This window comes from Anopheles arabiensis, chromosome 2 (genome assembly GCF_016920715.1).
Source record: "Anopheles arabiensis isolate DONGOLA chromosome 2, AaraD3, whole genome shotgun sequence".
Classification (NCBI taxonomy): Eukaryota; Metazoa; Arthropoda; class Insecta; order Diptera; family Culicidae; genus Anopheles; species Anopheles arabiensis.
The window spans coordinates 100,311,254-100,335,953 of NC_053517.1; the positions used below are offsets into that span (position 1 = coordinate 100,311,254).

At 44.2% G+C, this 24,700-nt stretch overlaps 1 protein-coding gene across 7 annotated transcripts in view; it reads right to left on the reverse strand.

Moving 5' to 3' along the window:
- Nucleotides 1-24,700, reverse strand: part of LOC120896470 (glutamate receptor 1-like) — a 57,221-nt gene that overhangs the window by 30,671 nt on the left and 1,850 nt on the right. For 4 of the 7 annotated variants that reach the window (XM_040300611.1, XM_040300608.1, XM_040300606.1 and 1 more), the window contains exons 2-4: nt 23,576-24,377; nt 7,076-7,228; nt 4,327-4,584 (exon numbers count right to left, since the gene is read on the reverse strand). In XM_040300611.1, the coding sequence (XP_040156545.1) occupies nt 4,327-4,584; nt 7,076-7,228; nt 23,576-23,780 (616 nt within the window). In that variant the 5' untranslated portion in view covers nt 23,781-24,377. The remainder of the gene's footprint in view (nt 1-4,326; nt 4,585-7,075; nt 7,229-23,575; nt 24,378-24,700) is intronic. The other 3 variants (XM_040300610.1, XM_040300609.1, XM_040300607.1) reach the window with 1 other exon arrangement.

The following is a 24,700-nucleotide window of genomic DNA, read 5'->3' on the forward strand; positions in this document are numbered from 1 at the left end:
CGCTGTACCTCCTGTAAGTTCGCATCTTCGCATTGTTCCTGCTGAAGCGTTAATCACTATCACTCCCCAAGCATACATTTCGCGTACGTTCTCCTCCGACAGCTCCTCCCTCCCTGTAAAACGTAATTTATACATTCCTTGCGTTAAAACGTTCGTGTACCAACTGGTGACTGTCATCACTTCAAAAGTCATCACACTAGCGACTTGACAGCATCAAACGGCTGTCGCGCATGAAGAGCTTTTGCAAAAAGGAACACTATAGAGCATCCTTTCAACACTCAGCATTACACTCATTGTAGCAAGCAAGTTGATGAAGATGAATGTGGGCCCGCGGGTGAGGATGAGTCTCGAAAAGGCTCACCCTGTGTTAATGCCATTTGTGTTAAATGCTCGGCACGGTTTCGTGCAAGCTAAAGGCAAGACCAAGCACAAACACAAAGAAAGCAACGCCGGAAATGGAAATGTAAAGCGCGCCGCAACTTCGGCGTGTATGACACACACGCACGCACAAATACACCTGGGCAAGCAAGTGTTGTATGCCCGCATTTTCTTCCACCCAGCGAAGCAACAGTGCACTGCACTTTGCCACGGTCCTGCCCGGTTCGGTTCGCACATTAATGTTTGCATTTGTTCTTGGCCCGTGTTTTCTTTTCATCTCGTGCCAAGCCTAACAATCCCGCTCGCTGGATAGGCTGCGCTCGCGCCTTGAGTCCTTGAGTGTGCTACGCCGCGAATGAGTAGCAAAAAACAACAACACAAACAAACGGATAAAAGCACCCGGGCTTCATAACTGGAGTTTTAACATTTGTAGCATGCACCCTTCGCTTGCACTCCTTTTTGCTTCCCTGAGCGCAAATGAAAAAAATACTTTACACTTGGAGGAGTTTTTATTAAAGCTCTTTCTACCGTGGTGGTGGTGTGATCTTGTTTTTTGGTTGCTATTCCTTATGCTGAATTCAGTCGCTACTGGATGACTTTTGCGTTTGGGTCCGTGGAACGACTGAACTTGGCCAACGAGGATGCAGCTGCAATAAATTTTATTCGTGCTTTTTGTAAGAGTGTGTGTGTGTGCGCATGGAAAGTGCAGAGAGAGAGAGAGATACAGAGAAGTGGATCAACACAGCTGAGCCTGGAATGATCCCGCGGAAACTTATCGCTTGAGGATGGATGGTCATTTTTTGTGGTTGGAAATTCAAACAAGAATCAAGCCCGTTTAGTGCTGCGAGAAAAATGCTTCACCCAAAAAAAAAGCCTTAAAAGCAACGAAACAAGTGAGCAGAAGAATCACGAGGCTTTTTGTACGAGGTTAGTTGTTAAGTATTTTGTTCTTCATTTGTATTTTTTGTTGCCTGCTACTCCACACCTTAAGTTATGCAAAAATATCCAGCCTGACCAGCACACATTGAAGCGTTGCTTTTGCTGCTTTCTGGTGCGCGGGGGGAATTTAAAAGTTTTATCACCCTGCTAGTACCAGCGCATCACACGCAAGGCAAAGTTCATCTGGCGGAGCGTGAAAAGGAAAGCACACAAAAACGTTCCTACTTAAAATGTACGCACCGAGGGCGAGGGCGTACTCGGGGAGCGAAGTGCTGTGATTTTATCCTGCTGCAAAGCGCAACGCAACTCGGTACAAGTGCAGGCAACGGCAGCAATCGGAACGACGGAAAACGACGTTCTGCCTCTTCCGGGACCGTGTTTCCCGGCGTAGTGGCATTTCCTGCTGCAGCAGGACCACCTGCATCTCCCACCAACCTTCTTCTCCAGCAGCGCTTTCCCAGTTTCGACAGGGGAAATGAAATTTGTCGACTGACGGAAGACTTGCAAACTTCGGTGCACCAGGAACCCAAAGGGCGGGGACCAAATTGCAGTAAACCGTGGTGAGTTGGCGAAGCGAAGCGAGTTTCGTAGAATATTAAATCCGTGAACAAGCAGCAGAAAAGGGTGGGGTTGATGAACGGCCGTCTCTACCATTTTTCCCCTGATGTCCTATCCCAGGATGTGGCACCAGGTTTCCGAGGAACGGGCTTAACTGGGTCGTTGCAGTGGCAGGAAAAAGGCAGCCCACTTGGCAATAGCAAGAAAATTATTCACCCATGTCGCAGCCTGTCGTCACCAGGCGAGGAACGTTTCTGTTTTCGTTCGTACCGGATTGGAGCTTCTGGTTCGGACTGGGATTTCATTTCCACTTGCGTTTGCACGTCAGGCATATTCTATCAGTCTCGCGAGTCATAATATTTGCACCGGAATGTAGCACAGTAACGTCGGATATCATTCGCAATTAAATGGAGCTGCAATAAGCAATTCCAACCAACCAATTGTACCAATCAATCGTCGATCTTCTTCGCACAGTACAAAATGCATCACAAGCGAATTAACAAAATGTTCCACAAATTGTGATGTAAACTGAAAGCATTCCGAGTGAAACTTGCTAGCATCGTGAAAATAATTGCACTCGTTAGCGTTCTTTAGCTTTCTGGCACCTTTATCCGGTGCCCCGGTTTTACTGGCCCGATCAATACTGGCGAAGCTGGTTCTGGGGGCAGTGAAATGATGAAACAATTATTTGCTGCTCTCAATGGATTTCACCCTGCCGCACGCAACCCACCTTCCGGGAAATGGGAAAATAAACTTTCTCGGTGCTGGGGTGGACCGCTCGGTTGCGGGCGGGTTTGTTGATTGTTCGGCAAAAGTTATGCGAGTGCGGGCGGGGTGGGTATGAGAGTACGTACGGCACTGTAGTTAGATCGCTTTTCGCTGAAGGTATTAGAGAATATTTATTGAGCAGCATGTATTTTTAAGGCTTTTGGTGTGGTTTTAGCACGGGAAAACTTAACCACCCCCCCCCCTCCTCCGTCCTCGGTGAAGTTATGCAGGAGTCGATTGAAAGTTGCTCCATTGAATGGTTTCGTTCGATTGCAATTGGTGCAAATCGGGGGCAAAACCAGCTGCTGGATGCAGTTCTGCTGAAGGAAGCGCTTATTTAGATAGGGCGGTCTCTTGTGCTTTGTCTTTGGCTAGTGGTGTGTTGAGAAAGGCTGCACATGACATGCATAAAATAAGATATCAATGAAGCGGAGAGCAAAACCATACGGAGACTGTGGTTGATGATGATGAAGAAAATATTATTTCCATATGATACAACGTGCGCATATCACGTGCATTGAGTAACATACGATCGTATGGAGCTTTTGTGATATGTAGTTCTGGACCATCAGTTCGGAGTAGTGGCGATGAATCAAGTTCTGAACGTTATGGTGTTAAGATGTGAACGCATAAATTGCAAATAATACTTTGTAGGCAATGATTGGGAGCTTTGATTGAAGATTGGAATTGATTTTCCAAGTAAAAAAACAGTAAAATACATACAACATGCAGGTCGTGCGAAGAGCAATGTAAGCAACAATTTTCCACTTAATCTTTTGGTTCATATTTCTCTTCTTGGATTCCTTCTACTATCATCATGCATGCAAAATAAACTGAATCGTATCTCTTGTCTTCTCTTTTAAAGATGTTGTTCCTCATGAAAGGGATTTTTTGGACATCTCTTTATTTTGACTGTGTTCGTGTTGTTGTCTATTGCTGATAGCTTAGTCTTAAAGAGCGCTTCGAAAAAACTATCTTCAACATACTCTTGTTTTCTCGTCTAGATGCTTCGCTTTGCGTACATTGGATGGTAGATGTTCGAGAGAAAGGGTTTGATTGGCTTCTTCCCTTCATAAAACAATGCTGGTCAATAAGAACTACTTTAGAGCTGCTGTTCACTGCATGAAAACATTTCTCCATAAGGATCCCTTTGATAGCTAACGCAAAAGAGCTTCTAGAACATTGGATGCTATGAAGAATGTGGTTTCAATGGCCAGACAAACAATAAACATGACTTTTTTTTCCAAAGGAATAAGGTTTGAGTATGAAAAGGAAGAATTCTATTGAAGATTGACTTTCTCTAAACAACTTCAATAGTTTCTTCAGTGAAATATTGACTTGACGTTCCAAACAGTTGAGTGAATCCACATAGCATAGCATCAATTCTTCATCAGAACATCACAGTCACGTATTAGAATTTACCTAAGCTTTCCCTATGCCACATTCATAACCAACGTCGGTGAATGGATGGAACGTGTGAAATTGTTAATCCTATAAATTCCTTCCGGAGCATATTATGTGACAAGGTTCCACACACTGTATTAAAGTCTAATCGAGGCAAAAAATATCAACCCTCGCGATTGACACGTCTTCTCCTTCTGAAGAACGACGGATCCAATGATCCAGTGCAGTTTTCGATGCCCCCGGGCAAGAAATGTTCCCCCCCTTCTCCCAGCCACTTACCGTCATGCGAGTCGTACATGTAGATGATCCGATCCCAGCCATAGTAGCGCACCGTATCGATGATGGCCTGGTAGTAGTCGGGCCGCATGCTGATGGCAAAGTCGAGAAAGCCGGACGAGGGCGTGAGGACCTTCTCCGGGAACCAGGGCGTCACGAACGGCATCTGGAAGGTGTTGCTGTACGAGTGCAGCGTGTCGAAGGAATCCGGCGAGACGGCTCCGAGCATTGCGAACACGCCGCGCGAAAATTGATTGCAAACTGCGGCGAAAGGGAATGATACGAAGTGTTAGTAGACGTTTGATCAATTTACTTCCCCAGCTTCAGTGGGTTGAGGCAGTCAAGGGCTGATCAAAAGTTAGCTGATGATACATTTGCGTGAGTAAATGAAACAACGTGGAAAACATAAAATGAAATGGGTTCTTGTGATGGGCTGGCACATTTCTTTCGGGTGGATAAGTTTCAACAGTTTCAACAGTTTTTTTGTATGACAAATTGAATTATTATGCCAACATAGTCTCAAATGAGGTGTTTTTCCCGTACGCAGAATTGTTGTGATCATCAACCTCCTTCCATCGTCGTCATTTATCGAAAAGAACGAATGACGTGTGGAATGTGATGATGTGTTTTCGTGGGACATACTCAGAATGTTAGAAACTTGTTGTATGAGCTGCAGTGGTAATACATAATCTTATTATCGCAATCGCGTTTCTCTCACCCACTGTCACCGTATTCTGGAAGCGGTGGAAGCTGTCGGCAATGTCATCAACAACATCAAAAAGCCACCATCACATCACATAACGCACTGATGAAACCATATTGGATGTCTCCCGGGTAGCTTCCGCGCAGTGCAGCCGATTGGATCGATTTTATCGAATTGACGGCTGTGCGTAATTTGGCAGTTTGATTAGCGAGATCAGCATGCCATAGGCTGTTTAAGGTGGATGTTTATGCAAAGATGTTGATGATATTGCATGGGAGTGTTATTGAATTATAATGTAGGAGCAACAGCATCGATTCCAGGATCTCGTTGAAGGAGTTGATGTTATTATTGAAACGGTTGTCTATACAATTTACTCATATGATCTGGTACACCAAGAGCTCAGTCGTCCTATGTATAAAAATATACAAAAGGATAAATTAAAATTTTATCTCTTTTGATCGCCTCGTGGCCTTGAAATAAAACAAAAGGATTCGACACAACTCTCCCTAATTGCTTTTGCTCGACAAACCGTCCGAAGCCTTCCTTCGTGCGCTTGTTATTCAATTAATGCAAAACATGAGAGGCCTTAATTCAATTTCGTTCTCTTCCACCAACTCCACGGCGTTTGCGGCACAGCACACAGCCCACACGACGGTAAGGTATCGGATATTTTCATTGTCATAAAATGTCGTTCGTCGTACGTACGTACGTACGTAAGTGTGTTGCTGTTACTCCTTTTTCGTGCCTTGCTCGGCCGGTTGCGTTAGGCTTCCAAACACACACAAACGCAAGACTGAAATTGTAGAATTAAATTTATTTACCCGCGCCTTTTGGTAAAACATTGCCAAACACGTTACACGCCTTCCGCCGGTGGTTCTGCCTTTCTTTGACGGGTTCCCGTCCCTTACAGAGAGCGTCAAATTCTCATATATTTTCATTATTTATTATTGTTTTGTTTGCTGAGCGTCTTAAGGCTGCACACATGAGAACGCTAATGCTAGCTGCTTCGATTCATTGTGGCGTCTTTCGCAAGGGAACTTAGCGATGGCATGGGATGCTATTTTCGGGTTACGAGTGTGACGGTTTTTCTGGCAGTAGCAGTAGGAGCTCGTTTCGCGAGAAAGCGCTTCCCTGTCAACCGTTTCAATGGTGCCGGTGGTGGTGTAATTGGAAGAAGGTTCCCATCCGTAACCAACTGTGCAAAATTGTTGGCAACGCACAACTCCGCTGTGAGTGGCGCTCGAGGGGATCCTTTTTGCGTAATGAGCCTGCTGGCACAAAATAAAGACGGAATATATGTTTGTACAATTCAAGAATGATGAAGATGAAAAGAGGTTGCTATACAATTGCGCGTCACTGAACACAAATTACGCAAAGAGACAGACGCGGCGCGTGAGGTTTCCTCGCTCACGGTGCGGCGGTTGTGCGAATCACTCCAAACAAAATTAGTATTGTTGATTTTCCACCGCTCATCAACATCATCCTCATTGCGAGAAACTGTGCAAAGCGTGAAGCCAGCATGTTCTAGCTGTTGCTTAGTGATCGATATTAAATGCATGTATTTGTTTGGCGCCGTTTAACGCTCCAAGCGTTACGAGCTATGCACACAAGCAATTTGTACTATTTTCGACTCACACTGACTCACGCTGAAAATAAAAATGATTCCAAAACGCAAAAGCTCTGTGTCAATTTGCACTCAAAATTACGCTAGCATCGAACACATTATCACCATTCTCTGTGTTTGCCCACGCCAAACATTTACTTCCCATTGTGCAAGCTCAGTGGCTGTTTGCGTCCCAAACGCGGTGTGTTTTCCAGCCACAAATAAAGGCGAATTGAATTTTCCCGGAAAGTAAAGCACGCCAATTTTGGGAGGGCGGCGTTTCCTTTCTGCTCAATTTCATCGCTGTTGTTCAAGACGGACCCTGACTGTTTTGGGATGGTGGTGTAACAGGAAATTGAATTATTGTTAATGTATTCTGAGTAACTGAAAAGTGAAACACGAAAACACGAAACATTCGTGGAATGTACTACACCCGCAATACTCACTCAGCTTGGAGAGCTTGAATGCATCGGCCGTGTTGATGACGTCAACGTACGCCTGCAGCTCGAATCGCCGGGCCGTCACGTTGAGGTTGTGGTTGAGCATCGCGAACTTAAACGCAGACTGTATCTCATCGGTACCCTGCTCGAAGATTGCACCTGTAAGGAAGAAAAATGAATAGAAAGAGAGAGAGAGAGAGCAAATAAGTGTGTGAGAACAATAATTAGAGACGATCAAACTGAGCGGGCATTAAATCCTCCTCCCTTGACAATGGAACCCCTCGCAAAACTCAAACAATTGCCCTCGATGAAAAGCAGATCACGAGCTATTTGCTGTTAAATTTGGCGAAGGAAGGGAAGGAAATTGCCTCCACATCGCAATGGCGTCGTCTGTTACACGCGGACAGCGCATCGAAGCTTAGTGCGCGGAACAACGGAAACAACGGCTACAATCGTTCACTTGTGCCCTGTTAATGCTGTAATTGGAATGACAGTTAATTTGATGGTGCCTTCTCGGGGGGCTTCCGTTGTTCCCGGCACATAATTTCGTTCATCAGCGAACTCATTTCCATTGGCTCAGTGCTCTGTATCTGTTGCTGCTGTAGCTTTTCGTGTTACGCTTTTTGTGATTTCCTGCCATTCATTTCCTGCCCAAACACACGGTACGGAAACAATGAAACGCTAAACAGGCTTAGCAGGTTGGGTGGAAAATCTTCGGCAAACAATTACAACAAAAGTCACTGTGTGTGTGTATGCAAAGATCAGAAAAAACATACACCAACACACAAACATAAGCAAAGTGTACCATCCTTCCCCTCCCCGGGTAGATGGTATCGGTAGATGGAAATGGTTCAACCGTACTGAAAACAATTTCCGGCTACCCAATTGGAAGGTGTTTTTTGAGGGGTGAGCATTATACGGGTACGGAAATGGGTGAACTTAGGACGCAATATCCTATTAAAAGAGGATCGGTTGCGTTCGGTGAGACCGATTGTTCAGCTCGCTGGCAGGTTTTGCGTCGCGTGACTAACGAACCGGCCCCGGAGAGGATATTTGCGTGACGATCGGTTTCACTTTTGGCGCTACAGGTTTTGGCGCCCATGCGGTAGGTACGGTGAAGTAGGCTTTATTGCCATCTGGTTTGGTCGCTTGAACTTGAAAAGGTAGAAAAGGTAGAAATGGCTGGAATATCAAAGTGGCGAGCAGTTTATTTTTAGAGGGGAAAGTTATGAATAATTCTTGTTAGTTGATTACAGTTTGATGAAAGTTCCTATTTTATGATTTTGAATGAAGCAGTTTTACTCTAATATACCAACTATGTTTATTTTAGTTTGATTTTATATTGAGTAATGCACAGAATTGAACTATCAGCGAATATGGCAAGGGACATGACTTCTGTCACTCAAATTCTGGTGCGATGTATTGCCATAGGTAAAGAACAAATAATTACATACATGATATATATGAATCTTTGAAATGGATAGCAAACTATTTCGGTTCCAGTTATAGGAAAGCTAAAAAAAAAAACATTCCTATCAAATGCAATATACAACAAAAGACGGCGAAAAGGTGAGATAAACAAGCTAGGTTTATGTCTAATGTGACTATCAAAACAGAGACCAGCGAGATAGAATGCTCTTACCAAACATGGCTGCTTTATCAAACATAAGGGCCTAGTTTTAGGATTAGAACACTACTTAGTACCTAGAAGCGCTATAAAAATCTATAATATTTAAAGATATTGATTGGAGTTGATCTCAAATCAGTTTATAATGTAGTGCTGACGACTGACGAGAACTCTAGTGTTCCCTGCACTGGAAAACTCCCTGCACCGCGATGACGCGTTATAATGAAACAATCAATTTAGCAGCTTCATCAAGCATTAAGTGTGCTAAGCAGTTGCTGAAGAGTTGATAACCTCTAAATGTATAAACAACTGGCAGGTTAACGAACCTGCCGTAACCCTTCCGTAACGACCCAATCTTCATTAAAATAATCAACGCAGCTGTACCCACCCCGAAACTTAATTATTACTTGATCAGTGTAACAAGTTTGTCTGCGAAATGGCACTTCGCAAGAACAAGTGTCAAGCAGCGGTGGAAGCAGGGCCGGAATTCCATCAGCGCAATTTTGGTGATGGATGAACAGGAATCACTCAGCGCGGGTAAACAGCCGTAGCAAATGCAGCTCAAACCTTAGCTATTTAGATAATTGATTAGCTTCTAAGTATGCGAAGCAGACTCGTTTAATCTTCATCCACCATTTCCAACGCACGCAGCCACAAATAGAGCAGAACTTTAAGCGTAGCATTGCGACGCGATTGTTTGAATTGCTAGCAACCGCGCTTAAAATTCAGCTCACATCGACCACAACGATCGACCTTCGGTGTACGCGAGCTCGCTTGCAAAGGTCGCACACACACACAGTACACACAGCATGTGTTTGTGTCACGCAGAGGGCGATAATTCATATAAAAATGTCCAGCTCCGTGACCGGCAGTATAGCACTTGCGGGAGGTATCAGTTTCCTCGGGGGCAATAGTTTACGAAACAGTGCTACGAGAACGAGAAAGGGAAATAAAATATGAGAAAAAATGGCGTCCCACGCGCTCCTCGCTTTAAACGATCGTGGGCAAGAAACGGACAGAAATTAATTAAAATTTTATCCACCGCTTACCGGCCCGCCTGATAAAGAATTCAGCTCGAGAAATGGAGGTTCGTTGATACAGATAGCACAGACAGTGCAGCCGTTTTCGTTGGAGCATGGAGACGGTGGCTTGTGGATGATGAATTTTGCAACACAACCACCGTTCGGAGGAGAATCCGTGAGAATCGGTCGGGTTTTCCCAACAGTCGTCCCGTGCCGTGGGGTCGGCCGTGACGTGACCCCTTGGAATGGTCCTAGATGAATGTTCTAGGATCGATGGGAAGGGAACAGGTCGATGGGGAATTTGCGGAAGAGCAAATGGAGTCATGATGCCATCGACAACGTTCCGCTCGGTCGAAGAGTGGTTTGCTTGAAACCCGAAAACCTCCAGCCTTGGAATGGTTATGAAAATTTAAACAGGTCCGCTAAGTGTGCTGGCGCCGAATAATAATTTTGCAATTAAGCCACCATTAAGCGCTAATGCTACTGAATTGCCTTCGGTTCGTGATAAGAATTTAATTAGTGTACCCCGTTGTGGTGGTGAAGCTTTTCAAGAAGCTTCGGTTAGGCTTCGGATCGGAAATGAACGCGATAAGCTTGGGCTACTACAAAACTTTGGGGCTTTAACATAGAGTTCAATACACGCATTTAAATTTGAAAGGGAAATAGATTCGTTTCTAGTTCAGAGACTTCTTCACGGAGCTTCAATATATTATAGTAATCGTATGAAAATGCTACCTTCACAAGAAACACATTTACAGAATTTGGTGTACTTCCTAGCGTCCATTCGGCTTGCTGATTGTCTTAGTACATTGTCCTTCCGCATTCGTTTGCCCCGTTTAGCCCCCTCCAATAATTGCTGTTGTTTTGGAATGTTTAAGAAGATAATTTAATTTCACAACCCTCCAGAGTGCCTCGACTCGCTCGGCTTCGGGCAGTCCAGAATGAGCTAAATACTTAAGCCATTATCATTATCATTTCAATGGCAGCCGACCAGTTGCTGGAATTTGGTTGCGTTCGAACAAACATTCTACCAAAAACATCACCAGCAGCTAGCAGAATAAACAGCATGAGCAGTAGCAGCAGCAGCAGCAGCATGAACAGGACGCTCATTTGCGTGTCTGTATTTGCTTTCGGGATTAGAGTGATAAACCTTTTATTAAGGGTGAATGTAAACAAACGGAGCTCTTAAGCTGCAATTTGAATAACTATTAATTTTACCATTTTCTTCGAGATGGCCCGGGGGCGAGTCCTCTGAGAGAGAGAAAGAGAGAGAGGTTGCGTGGAAAAGGCCAAGTGGAAGGCAGCGTTGGCGTGGCCGTTTGCCTTGCCGTGTCCACTTAATGTTTTGAAGCTTTTATTGTACCGTTAAAGAGCGGTTCGCAGCATTCGCAGAACTTTACCATTTTTGACCTGTGTTTGACTTTGGGGACAGGGACTTTGGGGCTGAGCGTTCTTTGGTACGAGATGATGTTGATGGTGGTGCTGGAGACCGATTTGCTGCAAGTCACATTCAAATTGTGCTCGTTCGTAGAGTTTACGATCTTTAGCAGATTAATTGTTGTTTGGCGAAGAATCGTTTGAGAAATGTCCAGTATTTGCTGTAACGATGCTTTCGCGCAACTTTAGCATTGCTTCGTGGGGTTTAAAGTTCAAAAGCTAGAGTTGTAAAACATTAAATGATGATTTGCAAAATCGCTGTTTTCTGGATGTATTTTAATGGTAGACTAAAATTAAATAAATAACAATATAAAAACACTGAACATCCACAACTCCTTTTCAAAAAATGGAGCGACGTTCTAATTCTAGCCAATTTCAGCTTCACCGGAGCTGCGTTTCATTTAATTAATAATGTTTTCCTCCTCCCATTTTAGGAACCTTCACCACCGTTAAAACCCCGTGCCGTGCCACAAGTGAGTAGCCGCCACTCTCGCCGTAGTAGAAATCCAATTTGCGTGACATCAGCCCAAATGGGTTTCGTACCTGGATCGATAGAACCCATCTCCTGCCCTTCCCATGCCCCTCGCCAACAAAGCCGGAAGCCACGGAGCCAATGAGTCACAAACTGACCAAATTTCCTTCCTGTCGTGCTACCGTGCTACAGCGTGCATAGGGGGCCAATACACAGGGCGCATCGCGGGCAGCATCTCACGGTCGCTCCACATTATTCGATTATATCATCTAACGGATGCGCATTTCACATTAGCTATGCTGTGTGGCCCGTGCTACGGTGTACGGTGGCAAGCGAGCTTCCAACCAACCAACTTCGGACGATGGCCGGCGTCCAACGCTGTGGTCCGGGGTCGGATAGCGTCATCTAATTGAAGGTGATTTGTTGAGATAGCGTCCGTGGTTCCGGGCGCGGCTCGAAACGAAACTGGCTCATAAAATATTCCTACCGTATTAGGTATACCGGGAAATTTCCACCACTAGGAAACAACGAAAAAACACGCACACACAGACACACGTACACTCTCGGGTCAAGCTTAAAGGTTAGTTAGTATTTCGGCGCTTAAATAGATGCTGCTGTGGTGGCATCTGCTGCTGTGCCCGGGCGATGAGTGATGTGGGGTTGCAGAAAAGAAGCCAGAGCTTCGTGGATAGAGTTCAAGCTCTCTGTACGCTTTTGTTTTGACGGCGAGTTTTTTGGAACGCGTGGGCAAAGCCACTTGCACGATAAAACGTTGTTCCTACATTGTTGTCATCCGAGCTTGGCTGAATATTTCATGATTACCGGTACCAGCGACTGTGCAAAATAAGCTCAGCTGGTTGCTAATTTAGATTGATGATATTTAATTAGCTGCACACGTTTCTCCCTTTTTGTACCAGCATCATCTGGCGTTTGATGTTTATGTTGCATGAGCACGTGATGGGGAATCACATGCGAACGGGGCAATATGCTTTGGTGTTTTGATCTGGATGTAACACACAAACTTGGCGTAGGCAGTGCGTGATTTTGCTCTCAGCTCCCCGGCTGATAAATGCTGCATACTTTTGCTGATGGTGGCCTTGAAAGATGATGATGTGAGTGGGAATTGGGCATCAATTTTCGCTCTTTATCAACCGTCATTGTATAATAAATGAATCACATAGAGTTTAGCGAATTTGATAACATCGCTTAGACTAGTTTAATTTCCAATCATCAGTAGTTGATTGTCGCTTGCTCTCAAAAAAGGACTACCTTAAACTACCACCAGGGGAGAACCAAAGCACCACAGTGCCTCGCTACATAATAAAGCAGTGAAAAACAAACATTGATTCACAATACCAATGGTACAAAGTGTCCCAAAATGGAAACCCCCGTCTCGATATTTACAGTAAAGTGCTTGAATAGCGGCAACCATTTTTCAAGCGGCATCCATTGTGATTGGAAATTTTCAAAGCGGTGATTTATCTCCCCCGAGATGCATTGCAAGCAGTGGAAGGAACGCGAGGAACGAAAGTTTCTGCCACGCTCACGAACTGAAGAAGGTGAGTTGCCTTTCCCAAGGTGATGAATTTCATTCGATTGTAAAAGCTTTAAACTTTTTCGCACGATTTTGGGAGCTTTTGAATGCAAGATTAATGGGAGAAATAGGTAATGCGATCGAAACTGCGTTGCTTTTCGGCCGATAAGAAAGATTGCTGGCTGCTGGTCTTAAATAACACTTTAATAAAGTGGCAAAGTTTGCAACACGATTGAAATGAAAATCAAAATCGCGTTTTTTTTTATTGCACTAAGGGCATACATTTAATGGCAATTGCTACCTTTTTGAAACGAACGAACAGAACGAAACATATTAACCACCAGCTCAACATTGAATGTGAAACAGCACACGCTGTGCACGTCTCAAAATCTCCATTGAACGCATCATTGCGGAAAACAAAAGTGATTAAAAGTTTTCGCAATTAGTATTGCGTTTCCTCCGTACTGTTTATCATCACTCCTGCACCCGCTTCATAAGCCTCTGATGAATCTCTGTTTTGCGTTCGCTCGCTCGCCAGGAACACGTGTTGAGAGCTTTTGAAATGGGTGCGGGGAAAAGTTTAGCGCACCATTGTGTCAAACATCTTGTCTTATTTGAATCACCGACTGTGTGGAGCAAAAAAAAAACGAAAGAAAGAAGCAAGGAAGAAATTCAATTTTATGGTACAAAATCCCTATCCCCACCAGCATCCATCTAGCCTACGCCTGCGCTAGGGCGAAAGTTTCCCGAACGCTTCGGGGCGGCAAGACTTAAATGGCACCATTTCTATTTACGGTACGGACTGTACAGCAAACTGAACAGAAATAAATCGCAGAAACCGGTGGCGGTGCGCGAAAACCGTACGCAAATAAAACGCTGACGAGCGCAGGACCACAGGAGGAAACAACGGCCAGCCAGAGGAAAGGCAAAAACTTCCAGCGGCAGAAAGGAAAATATGAATTAAACAAAATATAAACACTCATAAAACAAATCGCGCTTTGCTGTGGCTGTTGTGAGCGGTGCAACGGTGTGATGGCATGACGGCGCCGTTGTGTGTGTGTGTGTGCTACAGTGGTGAGGGAAAAATACGACCAATGGGCGCAAAAAAGAAGCGTGCTTTGTGATGGCATTTTGATTTATTTTTTGCTCCAGTCTGGTTGTTCCGTGTTTTTTTTTTCTCTTGCTCTCCTACTTTAACTTTAACGTTCGCTCACGATCGCTCACAAAACACACCGGTTTGCACTGGGGGAACGGTTTTCCACCATCCTTATTCGCTTATTCGCACCGGCACCGACGACTTTTGTCCTGTGATGACGGTGCAACCGTGTCCGGAGCGAAGGGCTCAGAGCGGGTTAGAATTATTTAAACGGCTTCTCTCCGTCACCTGCTGCTGTTTTGTTGGCGTTTGAAAAGTGATTGAATTCCGTTAGAGATGGCGGCGGGTGAATATTGCATAAATTTCATCACGTTGATCCTTGGGACCGCTGGTACGTCGAATGCAGTAAATGCCATTTTTCTTCCCTCCTATGCAAAGGCTTCTTTTGGAGAAAATCGTCACCCGCCCAGGGGATGCAAAATTTAATTGAATCTATTGAGTTGATTGACCAGCAATTTTCTCGAACCACGTTATTGAAAGGGATTGGTTTTGGTGCGGAAAGGTCGAGGCGGTGCACGCAAAACCTTGCAAATCATTTTCAATAGATTGAACCGAGTTAAAGCTTTTGCAGTATTTCTTGGTCGTGGGTCTCAACCCCGCTCAATTGTTTCCTTGAAATTTATTAGATTTATCGACATCCGGCAATTCAATTGAGTTGAGGTATTACATGCTGCAAAATGATGAACACAATTTTTCATTCCGTGTTTTTATCCATCTTCTCAATTTCAAAAGTATGTCTTTGTTTGTAGCTTAAAATTGAATTTACATTCCCAATCGAAAGGATGACAGCATGCATTCTTCATTCATTCCTAAATATTTTCCATTATATTGTTTTTGAAATGCCAGTTTGATTGATTTTCGATTGATTGGTTTATATATTTTTTTACTTTCTTTCTCTTCGTCGTTGGAAAACAAAGCGCAATAAAGCGGCTCTACTGCCTTCCCACACACACACACTCTCTAGGAAACAATGTAAATCAATGTAATGGTATTTCGGAACACACAGCATCACTTCTCCATTGTCCTCCAACGGATCCATCCAGCACGACGGTAAACAAATCCAAAGAATGTTGGATTTTAGTAACAAATGCCAGTGGCATCCCTCGGAACAACAGCAAGCAAGCGGTAAACAACCTCGACCAGCATGTCACGAGAGACATGTTCGTATGCTGATTGCAACCCTTTCTCCTGGCATTGGCATTGCAGCCTTATTTTGGTTGGCTTTTGGTTGGCGGGCTATATTAACGTCATCTTGCCATCGCATTCCAGAGCGATGTCAGTACCAATGCGGCATTGGCAGATCACAAACACACACACACACACACACACACACACACACACAAACAATCGAGAAACAGGCTCGTGAGAATGCGGCCAGTATAACATGAATACGATTCCGATTGACTGCGATTTATTCGGTCGTTAACGGGCCGTAACGCGGGCCAGTATGTGTGTGCGTGGAGAGAAGAGTAAAAACAGTCGACCTAACTCGTTTACGACAGGGCGGGTGCCCTTTCTTGCTAGCGAAAGATTTTTGTGTACTTGTGCATCCACCTTAATGTTCACATGACAATCTGGACTGGTCTGGTTGGGCATCGGTGCTTTCCATCCAACAGAGCACTGGCACTGAATGCGTGCGAAGAAGTAAAGGTAATGATTATGATAAAAAAGACAAGAAAAACAGTACGGCATTAACGCGTGTGACTGTAAAAAAAAAGAGGACGGAAAGCACCTATAAAGCAGCTCAAAACATTGCGGAAAGTTAACGCAACAACAAAAAAAAGTGTGATCATAAAAACCAGGCTTACAGCAAAGCGCAACAATAACCGACACCGTTTGAGCGCGTTTCACACAGACTCGATGCTAACCGGGCGCTACACTTTATCGAAAATTGATTGATGTTTGTCACAGGGGCGTGATGGAAATCGCTTAAATGGAAATGCTTTGCTCCATCCAGGTGGAAGGGCCATTCACGCTTTCACCCGCCCCTTCGTGCGGTACTTTATTTTTAGCATTGCGTGCCTGCAACTTACCAACTACTGGCCAAAAGCAAACAAAAGCATCGGTTTGCTGGAAGTGAGGTTGAAAAGGTTGGTTCGGATAACGATGGTGAAGTGTACAATGGTTCGTTAGCGTGGTTAACGATTGAAGCTGCCCGCTAGCGTAGCAGTGGGCGAAAGGGCATTTGATTTAACCATGTGTTTGCATTGACATTGTGGTGGTTGGTGTATGTAGTAGCGTAAAACGTGTGTGTTTACTACAAAGTAAACAGTGATACATAGAAAACATTAAAGTAGATGAAATTGGCATGTTGTAATAACTACTATAGAAAGACTGTTTAAACTAATTAGTATCTCAATGTAATATTTAAAACACATTTTTTATTTATTCTTTACGGAAATAATCCAGATATCTTCTGGCACTTTAATATCACATTTTCCATTGAAAGAGTATCTTTACGGATAAAAACATTCCTGAAAGTTTATTCCTTTTTGCTTCAAAATCCTTTCCTCTCTGGTTTGTTTATCCACTGCTATTTTGCGAGCAGTAAACAGGGAGGGATTTTAAAACTTCCCATCCAGTTACAAAATTTGCACACTCTACCACCCATCGCTTACACCCATTACGACACAAAATGCAAAAGCGGAACAAAATGAAACCAAACTAGTCGGGGTGTTTTTGATGTGCAACGGTGGTTCGCGCTGCATGTCTGTAGAAGAAAGTTTTTGTTTTCCACTCGTTCCACTTGCGTGTTAACGGAAAGTAGAGGAAATCCACTGCCAAACACGGTGATAAATAGAAGGATTGAACAAAATGTACCATCACCGTAGTCAGCACTTGAGTGGCTGGGCTGCATTGAAGTATGGGAAGAATGTTGCAAAAAATTAAGCCGATTACTGTGCTGTATAAATCACGTTTATCCGCAATGAAGTATCTCGCAGGACGCACATCATGCGGTGTATCATCCCGAATGTAAGCTGTTCCCCTTTGGAGTAGACGTTATAGAGTGTATTTTAATGTTTCATGTATTACAAATCGGTTTATCGCATGAAGTGTGTGTATTAAAGTAAGCCAATATCAGAGGAACTATTGGATATTTAATGCGTTGCTTATAAGACTTTGTTGTGAAGCGGAAATCTGCAACTTTACAACGAGATGTGTTTATATTCCCAACAGGAAACTTTGCTATTTATAATATCTCTATCAGTTTCATGCGCATCGCTCACCAGCAGCAAAAACGACATGCAGGTAGAGCTATCTTTCTACTACCATGGACACAAACACCAAATTGGCAAGCAGGTTCGGTTTGAAGTTTCTTATCAAACTAGTCACCGCAGCGAAGAAGCGAACCGGCCTGCTAACGTCAGCCCTATTTGTTATCTTAATTAGTGAGATACTTATCTTGTCTGCACAGTTTCGAAAGCTTTTTTCCCTGCCTGTGACCCGGGTGTCCGGGTTTGAATATTTCGTCCTCTCTCCGGGACCGGCACCCTACGACCCCCTTTCCGAACCACTCACCGGGTCTCTCGCGAATAGATTGAAGAGTGTTTCTGTGACACTCTGTGACTGCATTCGAGCAGGACCGACGGACAGGAGCAGCAAAAAAGCCGGGTGAGCCTTTTTGCCTTTTCTACCACTACCTTCCAGTCCCTCTCCACGAGATTGTGGCATGTTTGCTGCTAACCGGCAGGGAACAAATTTCTGGGGAGTTACTGCTATCTATCTATTGCCGCTTTCCATCGCTCCGGTGGACGATTATCTTGGTGCTCGGTCTTGTATCACTACCACCAGGAAAGGACCCACTTATTTGCGTAACTGGTATCGTTTGGAGCGAAGGCAAAAAGCTGTGCGTGTGTGTGTTGTTCGCTTTTTCTGATCTGCAAACGCGCCGGAGCAACTGTGAGCAGCAGCGAAACTACATGGTGGCTGGGAATGGTTGGCTGGAAAGTTAAAAAGTATCACAAATCTGTGATGGTAGCGCGGCCTGTGGTGTAGATGTAAATAAGCACTTTTTATCGCTAGCTGAAAACTTTCAAGCATCCCGGAGTTTGGGGGGGTGGTGTTTTGCGCCAAACAGAAGGATAACGTTACTGCTTCGGAAGAAAGTTTTGGCGGCGAAACGCCAACGGTTGCTCTCTCCAATTTAGATGGCTGTATCGGGGCAGCAGACAAGCACAATTTCTTCTCCACGCTGCTGTGATAGTTAAAATTCCTACTTGCCTTGAAATAACCTTCCCTCCAATTGGCCCAGCAAGCGTGAAGCGTTATCGTACGGTCGTTGTTTATGTAGAATAATTTTGCCGAAAAAGAATTTTGCAATATGCAAAGTCGGACTGCTTTTTTCGGCGCCGCTGCGCACAAAAAAAGTATGTTTTGTGAATAAATTTCAAAGCAATTTATTTCAATTTTGTTTTTGCAAAGGATTGTCGCTTTCGTCGCACAAAATGTTCTGCTGAGTGTTGTTTGCCAGCAGTCAGCAGACGCTTTTGTTACGCTCAAAAGGCATTTAAATATGAACAGACAGGATGCATAAGCCTTCCGATTCGATGGGCCGTCTCTTCTGCCTGGCGGGACCGAAGTTTGTGCAAAGTATGATTTAATTAAAAGATTACCGCATATGTTAGCCACAGCCACGAGGCTATTGGATTGTCGGTGATTGAATTTAGATAAGATGGTTTCAATTAAAATAATTCGCAGTGAGTGATTTACTGGATACTCTTTAAACCTGAGAGACCAGTGCGGCATATATATACATATAAAAGATTGAAGCGAAACGAGTGCTTAAATTCGCATTTCAAAAAGCTAAGCATTCGTTTGAACTCCGCACAAGGAAACTTTATCGTCAGGATTAATTTGTTGTGCTTCAGAGCCCGTGTCTTCACGCTTGTCATAGTCAAGCAACTAGATAGGCGCAGTTTACCGAGCTTTACAAGTCAGATAACCAAAACGGTTCCATAATTAAATCGGTAACATTTGTTTGTCGAATTTCCTCCTCGCTCCCCCCGAACACCTCCGAGGATGTGGTAACAATTTTAAGTGTGTAAATTATTTCAAAACCAGCTGTCGACGACAGTGTCAAAACCGGGGCATGTTCAGCGAAAAACGGAAGTCACCGGCACAGGAAATTAATTATAAACAATCAATTCTACATTCTCGACAGCGCGCCGTTCCTGTAGCTTTCTGCAGCACAACCGATTCCCAAGAAACAGCCATCTAGTTTGATGAGTTTGCCGCGGCACAACCGCAACGTGCAGCGTCGTCCTTTACGGCGCCCACAGTCGTATGCTACTGCTCGCTGGCTGGGAATCGGAGGAAGTTTTTAATCACATCAAGATGTTGATTTTAACCAAATATCCGCTGCTCTGAAGCATGAAGCAATGTGTAAATGGATTGCAAGCGGGAATGGAGGGGCGTGGTACCGTTGATGGCGCACCATCCTGGCAATCGAACCGAAACATACCGACAACTGAAGGGGTTTTTTCTCAGAAGTGTGTGTTTGCGTTGGTTTTGTTTTTCGAGTTTTGGGTGGTGTTTAGGCTCAAATCAAGCGAAAGTAAGTGTTACGCTTCAGTTAGAACGCTTTAGCCGCTCGCGGATGCTGTGTGCTGGTGATTTGTAGGACAAAAGTTCTGATTGTTAGTTCAAGGCTTTTCTTTTGCTTGAGAAAAACCACCAAACCGCTGCTGCTCAAGACAGTTAAAATCGTGTGAAAATAAAAGTTTCTCTCTCCTGTGCGCGCTTTGTGCAATCTGATCTTTATTCCCATTTCAAGGCTAAACGGACATCATTAATCCATCCGCAATAAGTTAAGGAAAAAAAGCGGATAACAAAGTTTAGCCAGCTTGAACAGTTTCGAAGCCGCTTTTTTTCTATCACAGGCAAGGTATTTTAACGCTTTGCTACATGGCCCACTTGAGCTTGGTGTTGCTGCAACTTTGAAGAACTTTTTTCCCGTTCCTTTGTGTTTTTTTGCCTTTCTTTTAAATTCTTTAATCCGCTTTATCCTTTTACTACCAGCAGGCACAGTGGTCGAGTGTGGCATATCGATTCGTCACTGTGAAACGATGAAATTGAGTCACACCACTAACCAAAAGTGGAAAAAAGGCTTGAAGAAGCACCACTTTCTTGTACAAAGTTTGAAATATGAATGCCGTTCTCGTTGCCCGTCCTGTGGGTTGGGCTGTGAAACATAATACCTTATAAGAAAAACGGGGGAAACAGTGGAAAAGTACTTTAAGCTTTGAGGGTTTTTTTTGTTGTAGCGTAAATGAAACTCTTTTCTGAAAATGTTAAGATTTCTCTTTTTTTAAGCACAAAAATATTACCTCGACTACGAAAAAAAAACAAGACCTGGGCCGGCTATTCTTCCGGCCTGTTAAAGATCTAAGCGTTTTATGGAAGCTTTTCGTTAGACCACTGCGCACCGAGCGTGAAAAAAAAGGAAAAAAATGCGAATCATGAAACCAGATGCCTAGGAAAGAATTCCGAAAAAATTAACCCCGCATAATTAAGCCAGACTTGGTTCTGGCTCTAGGAGAACCCATGGTTTTTGCTACTCGCCACTTCCCTAATGTATCAAAACAAAGCGAGAAGAGTGTGAAGGCGAGACCTTTTTCAATTGTCTTCATCCAGTTTCAACCGAATTAAAAGTCTAATGATTTTAATAATCATTTGATTTTTGGAGCCTCTTCATCTGTCCAGGGTCCGCGGGGGGAAATGCCTTCCAAGTGTTTCAAGAAAACAAAAGAGTACGGAGTTTGCTTTTGAATAATAATGCGCCTCCCCTGTTTTTTTCCTGCATTCAAAGGGTGAAAAAGCAGAGGCAAAAGTGGAGGCAAAAAACTGGCAGAAAAGTCCAAATTATACCCCAGCGTGCATCTTGCTACGTGAGAAAGCTGAAAGACATTCCCATTTTCGCTCAGGATAAAATGCAAAAGCTGCTCGGCCGACAGCGCTCGATTGCGTGATCAATTTTCCACTCAACTTGAGCGATTCTGTGTACATCATGCGTGCTTGGTGCAGGGAGTGAAGGATACCGGTTGATACCAACGGTGCAGATACGGCCGAAAAAGCACTTCGTGTGCCAATCCGCACGTATGAAAGGAATAAAGCAATCGGAAAAATGTGTCTCGGCGACACAAAGTCAAAAGTGCATCAATGCAGAAGCTGCAGCGTGTGAATGCTCACATACAAACACACCAAAAAAATATGAGAAGGTAATACAAGGTACACTACGACTTGTCTAGAGCGAACACATCTACACATACAGTGGTGCAATTTTCGCAAAAAGGCACATCATCGACAAGCTTCATGGTCATTGGTGCTGATTGAAGCGATGACGGTGACAGGCGGAAAGCAGGAGCGAAAACGGGTAAGGTGTTATTTGAAAGCATGTACCAACATCACACGTATTATTCGGGGACTCGTTGAGACGGACGGAAACAGTTGGAGGGCAGGTGAAAAAGAATGGAGAGAAAACAGTAAAATTGATGGATTCCTGCTCGAAGAAAAAGGCTGCTGCAGTGGCTAACAGGCGGCTCCCGCATGCGAACGTTCCCGTACGATCGATTTGACATTGATGAATGCACGTCAGGGCAGACAAGTTTGACCTACGAGAAGAGGCGCTCATGTAGAATGATGTAATTTTTGGGAAGGTGAAAATTTCGAGCTTGATATAAAATCACTTCAAAAGGCTTCTTTCTACGCTGACGATACTCGGCAACAGAGGATTTTCTGATCGTTAGTCACTAGTCGAAAGGTCGATAACAACCTTTTCTCGTGAACAGAAACCAAACGCATGATTAAAAAGCGCATTGAGAGAAGATATGTTGGATCAACCAAAAAAAAATCCCTACGTTTCGTCTGTACGCACCAGGAATACTAATGCGAATGATGCGCCTGCTGTTGCATGGTGAGATTCGTTTTGGCTTGGAAAAAGTGTGCCATGGACACGACAAAAAATACCCCCGGCAGGACAAAAAGTGTCAAAAGAACGACCATCGCAGTGTATCGCGTGCAGCACAAGGATGCTTTTCGCTTTTTGACTGCACAATCAGCAGCAACACGGTACCGTGTGGAGTGTACGCAAGTGCGAGGAAATCGATGGTAAGAAGCATGCTCCGGCTGTCCACACTTGCGGATATTTATCGCGTATGCTGAAACTCATCACAAGATCGTCCCGTGGACGGTGAACGGATGGACCTGAACAGTGTATTTTTTTGTGTGGAGGGACCTCAAGCGCATACCCAAGCACATCCGATGCCGTATTAGAGCGTTTGGGAGTGTCCGTGTCCCTGTTTTTTCTGCTTAGCTTTCTTGCGTGAACGGGCGCACTAAAAGCTGCCCATGCCTGATTTCATTTCATTGCGCGTGAATGCGTTTCTAAGGGTGCAACGAAGTGTGACAGCTTCATCGAGGTTGCCGATATGCTCTGGCTGCGGTCGAGTTTAATAAGCGGGTGTATTGTTCGGCCGAACCCTTTTCTGTGCCACCGGGGAAGGCGCTGTCATTCAACTTTAAGGTCATATGCTTTAGTGAGGTTTAATTTTTTTTTGGGGAGAGCCAGCATTTCTGAATTTACTTAAAGCAACTAGTTATTTGCGTAATATGCTGCAAAAAATTATACGACTTTAAGGAATTAAACTTATCTGATTTTGGTTTTTATACTATTTTTTCTTCTCTTACTTTTCGTCATTAAAACTGCAGACGTTTTAGGCCTTATTTAGCTTGGGATACGATGAGTGTCTGTAACTTATTGTCTATAAATTGATACGGAATAGCAAGGGTTACTTTTGAGGTTACACCTAGGTTTTGACCTAAGGTGGACGGTTTATAATCCAACTAGATTCCACAAGGTACTAGAAAGCCAATATTCGCTCTGGAGAATATACCATTCCCCACTGAGAGAAGAACCCAAAAGATAGGCTTCGGGATGTGTCCAATATCCCAATGAAATGTGTCCAAACTATCGTATGATAAAAATAGCTTTCAATCAATGCCCAAAAATCCTGAGTGGTTCCTTAGCTTATCGATTTGAAAGTGCCTTCAAAACCAGACTAGCTACAGCCAAAGAATGGAAGTGATCCTTCGTCAAAATCGTCAACGCTAGCAGTGAAAGGATCCTTGCGTCAGTAACATCCATTTCGGTACCGCGGTTCGAAACATTCGGTCTACTTTACATCGGTATCCGACAACAGTTGTCCACACCTCGTTCAGACACTGCAAAACCTCGCTCACACCCACAAAGGAAACACTTACCTAGCGGGATCTTTTCAGTCGGCGGCTGGGCGTTCGCGCTCACCGGCGTTTGCATATGGCCGAGGGCGACCAGCAGCAGCGCGGCCGCTAATGGGAGCATAATGGTTGGTTTCGATCTTCGCACTACTCCTGCCGGCGACGCAGCATTACTAGACCGCCAGCTGCGGGAACTGCTGTTGGCGCTCGTGCCAGTGATTAATTCCATAATTATCGCCCGTTATGCTTTCGACTTCCGGGACAGTGTGGGCTCGTGCGCCAACCGGCACATACACTCATGTACACAAAGAGAGAGAACAAGACACACACATACACACACGCGCACAGGGACACACACTCATCAGTTGAGAAACACACACACACACACACTTGCAGACTTTTTGCTTGTTTTGTATGTACTTTCGCTCTTTCCGGATATCAACAGGACACGGAACAACGATCGTTGTCGCTGTTTTGCTTCTTCTTCTTCTTTTCTTCCTGCAGACTACGGCTGCATGCCGTTAGTGGAAAGTAAATCGCTGCAATCACGGCACACCCTCCACAACACAATAGGGTGAAACTACAACACAATGCACAGCACCGGGGACAGGTTGTATTTAAATGTGGCGATTTCACGATTGCTTGCTTTGCTTCCGCGTTCCGCACCAAACACCAAACCGGCCACTCAAATAAACAGCTTCGCTTTTGGAGCAGCTTTTTTCCTGCCCTGTAGTTGTTGTTGTAGCTTTATTTAACTGCTGCTGATGCGTGGTAATAAATATTGCTTGCCTTTCAAACGATGGCAACGAAGCGACATGATGGCCTGCTTTAGGAAGCGTGAGGGAGAGAAGAATAATAAGAGGGCAATGGGTAACAATTTAATTTCAAGGGGTTTGTTGACAAAAATAAGAGAACAAAGGCAAGCTGGTTGCTGTGAAGAAGAAGTTTCGCCAGGGGATTAGAGTAACAGGAAGGCTCGGAAAAACAATTTCCTTCCCAAAACAAAGCCTGTGCCTCAGCTGGCGTAAGGATGCAAGGGTTCAAAAATTTAAATCGTAAAAATTCTATTATTTTATCACTCAAACCGTGCATTGGTATCGTTCGTTCGTTCGCTCACAATCCATAAATTACATCACCCGGGCGTTATAA